We start from the raw sequence: 6,923 nt of genomic DNA on the forward strand, positions 1-6,923 counted from the left end.
GAGTGCTGTGTTTGGACATCTACATTATATAAATGAAAACATGACAGTTAGAAACATTGCTATTTGGTAGCCCATGTTGTAAATAAATCCGAGGCTACTTTTGTAGAGAACCAGAAACTCAATGCATTCTGATAGAAGATACATAATTTGTATAGGATATCCAATGGAAAACAATACATCTATGTTAGAATTCCACATTTTGTCATTCTTCATGGATGTTGACATTAAACTGTTCATATTCAACATGGTTGTCTTTTTCCTAATCTATTTTTTTGGAATTTTGTTAAATCTCATTGTCATTACAGTGATATGTTTGGATCCCTATTTGCACACCCCGATGTATTTATTTCTCTGCAGCTTATCTATTATTGATATGTGTTACCTAACTGTTATTGTTCCAAAACTCCTCTACATCTTACTCTCTGGGAATAACACCATATCCTTCTCACAATGCTTCATCCAGATATATTTTTACTTTCTCTCAGGCACTACTGAGGTCATTGTTATATGTGTAATGGCTTATGATCGATATGTTGCGATTTGTTACCCTTTATATTATCACTGTATACTTAACAAGAAAATCTGTACAATATTAATAATGGTGATCTGGATCAGTGGATTCTTGAATTCTTCTTTATTTACTAGTTCCATCCTAAAAATGGTCTTCTGTTTTTCTTTCACCATTCACCAGTTCTTCTGTGATGTTAAAGCCCTGATCAACATTTCCTGCGGTGGGACTGAAATGTTTTACATCGTTATGTATATACAGTGTTTAGTGTTTGGGGTTATTCCATTTGTGTGCAACTTGATGTCCTATGTTCAGATTATCAGGGTCATACTACGTATTAAATCCAAGGATGGGAGAAGTAAAGCCTTGTCAACCTGCTCATCTCACCTCACTGCCATGGTCATCTACTATGGATCTGGTACAGCTGTGTATATGATACCACCATCAAACCCCTATGAGCTACTGGAGCAGGTCTTAACATTGTTATATACCATAGTGGTTCCTTCGTCGAACCCTCTTATATACAGTTTACGAAACAAAGACGTAAAGAATGCTTTGTGGAATTTGTTGCCATAATACTAACAAGACTTTTTTTACAACTATTAAATACAGCTGTATACATTAATAAATGGTCCATATAGAGAACTCTCTCCCCAAATATTGACTTTAAGATCATTACAAAGAACAAGGGGGTGCTCTTTGGGTCTAGAGTAAAGGAATTAAGTTTCTGGTAAGGAAGGCATTCTTCACTGTAAGGTCTGTGAAAATGTTGAATCGCCAACCTCACGAAGTAGATTCAGCAAGTTCCATAGATTGCTTTAATATAGAGCTAGATGCTTTTCTAGAAGCACAGAATATAACTGGGTGTTACAGTTAAAGACCATGGACACTGTTGATCCAGGGAACATCAGATTGCCTCATGGGATCAGGTAGGAATTTCTTTCCTCATTGGACCAAATTGAACAGGGGTTTTTTTTTTGTTTGCCTTCCACTGAATCTACTATGTCTATAGGGTTTTATCTGGGATATAATAATTTTCGCTTGTGCTTAAACTTGATGGACTTGTAACTATGTAAAATATATTGCAATTGCTACATGTTTTACCCTACTACCATAAAGCACAGTCCATAATAAATAAAAGCCCTCATGCTACTCAATGCATTTTGTATTCATTGGTTTTTTAGGCAAAACAGTGTATTGGCATCTAGTACACTAAACAATGCCAAATTTAACAAAAATCAACAATGGGATATACTTAAATCTATATAAATCGATAGTCAAATCAAAAATATTTCACACATATTTCAAAAACACACAATATGCTGAATTAGTCACAAGTCACTAACAAGACAATCTTTATTTAAAGTGTGTGATTAATTAGCTTTGCGCCCAAATTTACCCCTTGGTATTGACTGTCTACTCCCAATTATAATAAATACATAAAGTATATATTGGATTATCAGGACACAACAGAAAGGATTTAATGGCCACCCACATACCAATACCATACCAATTATATCTTAAAACAACAATGTATTTCCTTGTAAAAGGGCAGCCAGGTTGGCTCAGTGGCCAGTACTTTTGCCTTTGCAGCATTAGGTCCCAAGTTCAAATCTGGGCCAGGAAGTTATTCTCAATGAGTCTGTATGTTCTCCCTATTTTTTTCTGGATTTCCTCCGGGCACTCCCACATACCAAAACATGCAGTTAGGTTAATTGGCTTTACCTCAAAATTGGCCTTGGACTGTGTGAATGACATATGACTATCGTAGGACATTGTGAGCCCCCTTTGAGGGACAGTTAGTGATATGACTATGGACTCTATAAAGTGCTGCGTAATGGTACAGCACTATAAAAATACTTGATAATATACAATATAAAGTAAAATCAGTGTGATAACTCTTATTCCTAAAGAACTGACATAATTAGCCACAAAACACGTTAAGTTTTATATATGTATTAGCATGATTTTATTGTTGTATTATGTTTTATGCTTAGCTAACTATGATTGTTATATTGATTTTTTTTAAATTGTATAAAATAAATATTGTTGTTTAAAGTTTTTATTGGGATTGCTGGTGGCCATAAAATCCTTCTTTTTGGTCCTGAGTAACCCAATATATACTTTATATAATGGTTTTTATATATTTGAGCATTTGGTTCCTGATTTTCTGCTGGTAGTACCGATAGTAGTATGGCCTATATTATGAAAACCATGTCATGATTTAGAGAAAACGCTTATCTATGCCACACCAAGTCCCATATTTGCACAAACTGTAGGGGTACCCATAGCTGGGGGGAAACCAAAATGGGGGAAAGCCCTAAATAGCTGCCCCCACCCTGAATCAAGAATCCATTAATAAAACCCCTCCAGACATTTCTAGAAATTTCCACATTTATGCTTCCTAATGAGGCCATGTGTACAAATTTCCATTTGAATATGTACTTATCTAAAAAGGATTTCCCATTGTTTTCTTGGTGTGTGAACCCCAGACTAGATAAGTGACAGGAAAAAGAGGGCATACATTTTAAATTAAATTTGACCCCTAAACTATGCAGGTTTTGCCTAGAAATCCAAACAAACAAAACAAAGAAACCAGATTTTGGCCCTTCTATCCATCCAATTAAAATCCTGTCAGAGTTTCATTCCTACCTGCATACCCTTTATGCTGCTCATGACACTATTACCCCTGTTGATACCCTGTCAGCCAATATTTGTATGCTACCTAAGCGCAACTTGGATCACAGTTCTTGGTCGAACTACAGACCTATTTCACTTCTGAATCTAGATGTGAAATTGTTAGCGAAAATCCTGGTGACCCGCCTCAATACTGGCTGGTAGTTTGGTTGGTAGGGAACAAGTTGGGTTTATACCACAAAGACATGCAGGTGATATTATCCGCAGGCTGCTTCACCTTATGGAATTAGTTACGTCCAAGAGCACCCCAGCTATGTTATTGTCTCTTGACATCCGTAAAGCTTTTAATACGGTATCTTGGTCATACCTCTAATATTACTTGGCACGTGGGGCTTTGGACTCAATTTTGGGTTCAAGCGCTATATACCACACCCAGTGTGGCAGTACAATATGCAGGATTCCATTTAGCATATTTCCCCATAGGGGAACGCAACAGGGTTGCCCATTGTCCCAAGTATTGTTTGATTTGGCTATGGAGCCCCTGGCGTTACTTATACAGTCAAATTTGGATAACACAGGCTTAGATGTTGGAGGATACCATCAAAAACGTGTCTCTTTGCTGATGACACGGTCCTTTTTCTTATAAACCCGTCTATCTCTTTACCTAACCTCTTGCGGGTGTTGCAACTCTTTTCATCTTTGTCGGGCCTTACAGTGAATTACATTAAGTCCAGTGCTCTCAATATTTCTCTCCCTAAGGAGGCGGTGGATCGTTTGCAGGAAAATTTTCCATATAAATGGGAAATGCACAAACTGTCCTACATGGTGATCCTCCCTATGGCCTCCTATGATACCATGTTTGTTGCTAACTATGGGTCTATTTTGGGTTCTGTAAAGCCACCTTGAAGTCTACCAAATACATAGAGTTACTAAATCTCATGGCTGGGCAGAATGGTGGCTTTGAAGATGACAGCTTTTCCAAGACTCCGTTATTTATTTTGGGTCCTCCCAGTGGCAATACCACCCCATCCTATTCGATCTCTCCAATGCATTTTCCTGGACTTTGTGTGGCAAGGGTCCAGGCTCAGAGTGTCAAGACGGATTCTTTACTTACCTAAGGCCCATGGAGGCTTGGCAATGCCGAATATCTGGTACTATTTTAGAGCGGCTCATTTGGCTCCCTTGTCGGCATGCCATGGTAAGGCTAATAAACCTTTATGGGTTGAACTGGAGGCATCACAATTACCATGTATAGCATTAGGTACCTTGCTCTGGATCCCTCTGAATGTAAGTAATAATGTATATAGCCCTATTACACGACATTCCTAGTAGGTATGGGATGATGTTAAATACTCGGGTGCATTGATGTCGCCCCATACCCTGCTGGCAACTATAGTGGTTTACCCGGTGTTTCCTGGCTTTGAGGCCCTGCTTCGTTTCCATGAATGGATATCTAAGTATATCTGTAGAGCTAAAGATTTTACAGTTGCCACTAAAGTACGCTCATTTGCCGCCTTCAGATAATTTTGAGATACCTTCTCGTGCGTTTTCTCATATTTGCAATTACACCATTTTGTCCAATCATTGCTAAAATACACTAACAACCCCATCTCCCACACTTCTTTTGAAGGGAAATTCACAGCTGCGCATGGAGTGGCCAGTGTTGGCTTTCATGAAGCCAACTACAACCACTTCATGGTTCCGGGGACAACCATAGCCTTTCTGAATTTCCTATAACATGAGAGTGGTCACCAGAACAAATAGAAAGTGGAAATCTCCACTCCACCACCAAGTTCTAACCATGCCATGCAAAACCATCTACAAATAGCTTTACAAAGTTTACATCTACAAAGTTTGTATAGATTATTTTTATTCATGTTTTATTACTGAAACCAGCACATTAAATATTATCAAACAGAGTAGTGAATATACTGTAAAATACCAGGGGAGAACATCTTCAGAGGAGATATATCTTCTTAGTATATCTTGATGGTAATTGCTGTTTCCCTGAAGGCTTCTCTTTCTTTTACTTTAATTGCACAGATCAGAGATTAGAAAAGTATAAAATTCACCCCGAATTCAATGATTGCTCAGGAAAAGCTACAGTTATAAATATATTATCTTGCAAAATGGTATAACAACATTCAATGGAAAGCAACACATCTACGCTACAATTTTACATTTTGCCATTCTATATGAAAGCAGACAATAAACTACACATATTCATCACTGTCTTCTTTTTCCTGATCTATTTTATTGGAATTCTGATTAACTTAATTATCATTACAGTGATATGTTTGGATCTTCATTTGCACACCCCAATGTATTTATTTCTTTGCAATTTGTCTATTATTGATTTATGTTACACAACTGTCAATGTTCCAAAACTCCTCTACATGTTGCTCTCTGAAAATAACATCATATCCTTCACACAATGCTTTATCCAGATGTACTTTGTCTTTCTAGCAGGTATTACAGAGATCACGGTTTTATTTGTAATGGCGTATGATCGATTTGTTGCAATTTGACACCCTTTAGATTATCACCGTATACTGAACAAGAAAATCTGCACATTATTAATAATGCTCACCTGGATTTGTGGTTTCGTGAATACATCTTTATTTACCAGTTCCATCTCAAAAATGGTCTTCTGTTCTTCTTTCACCATTCACCAGTTCTTCTGTGATGCTAAAGCTCTGCTCAACATTTCCTGCGGTGGGACTGAAATGTTTTACATTGTTATGTATATAGAATGTTTATTATTTGGGGTTTGTCCAGTTATTTGCAATTTAATGTCATACATAAAGATTATCAGGGTCATACTAAGTATTAAATCCAAGGAAAGTAGAAGTAAAGCCTTCTCCACCTGCTCATCCCATCTCACCGTCATGGCCATTTACTATGGATCTGGTACAATTGTCTATATGATACCACCATCAGATCGCTATGATATACTGGAACAGATATTAACTATCTTCTACACCACAGTGGTCCCTATGTTGAACCCTCTCATTTACAGTCTCCGAAACAAAGAAGTAAAGAATTCCCTGCAAAAAATGTTGACATAATACTAAGAAAACAATGTTTGCTACAAATCCTGCCATTGGTTCTATACATACGGGGGTTTTTAGTTTGTGCCTTTATGTTGGTAGCAGTAGCCTGGTCTATACTAAAGAAACTTTGTCTAGATCACATTGTAGCTTAGGAACTTCTAGGAAGTACTGTATATAGAATATGGGAGATTAGCTTCAAACACACTCACTGCATAGAGGTATCGAAGGGTGAGGTTCAATTTCAGAGCATTCTGCCCACTTTTGTTTAACAAAAATCTCCAACACATGGCAAATCTTCTAGGTTTTTGTCCCTTACAGGGAATCAAAGTTATCCACGCCAACAATACAAATGTAACGTCCTGGCTCCTCTGTCTCAACTTTGGGAGACTTTCTGGGCTCTCCCAGCACACTGGACTTTTACCAGAAACACAGGGGCTCTTTGTCATTGAATTACACATACCTTGACCCAAATTATAACACTCTTGTACTATTTGGTAAATTTACAAAGTAACTCCCAAAGCTTACTTGGTTTATTGAAATTCTCTATCACAATCCCAAGCATGGTGCTGAGAGCAATATGGTGTAGGGATTGCAAAATTTTGGCGAAGCGATTTCGCGAACCCATCTGAAGTTCCAGGAAATCAGTACAGGAGAATTTACAGAGCTGCATTCATTCATGCAGCCCTGGAAATCCTCCTGTGCACGATCCCCAGGCGCTAGAGGTT

At 37.7% G+C, this 6,923-nt stretch overlaps 2 protein-coding genes across 2 annotated transcripts; both read left to right on the forward strand.

The window, feature by feature from the left end:
• The first annotated feature begins 211 nt into the window (after nucleotides 1–211).
• LOC140334733 (olfactory receptor 8D1-like) lies at nucleotides 212–1,084 on the forward strand. The gene has a single exon (XM_072416972.1). The coding sequence runs from the start codon at nucleotides 212–214 to the stop codon at nucleotides 1,082–1,084; it is 873 nt and encodes a 290-aa protein (XP_072273073.1).
• Nucleotides 1,085–5,340: 4,256 nt separating this feature from the next.
• On the forward strand, nucleotides 5,341–6,213 carry LOC140334734 (olfactory receptor 8D1-like). Its single transcript, XM_072416974.1, is given in 1 exon segment — nucleotides 5,341–6,213. A coding segment is annotated over 1 exon segment (873 nt).
• The last annotated feature ends 710 nt before the right edge of the window (nucleotides 6,214–6,923 follow it).

This window comes from Pyxicephalus adspersus, chromosome 7 (genome assembly GCF_032062135.1).
Source record: "Pyxicephalus adspersus chromosome 7, UCB_Pads_2.0, whole genome shotgun sequence".
Lineage (NCBI taxonomy): Eukaryota > Metazoa > Chordata > Amphibia > Anura > Pyxicephalidae > Pyxicephalus > Pyxicephalus adspersus.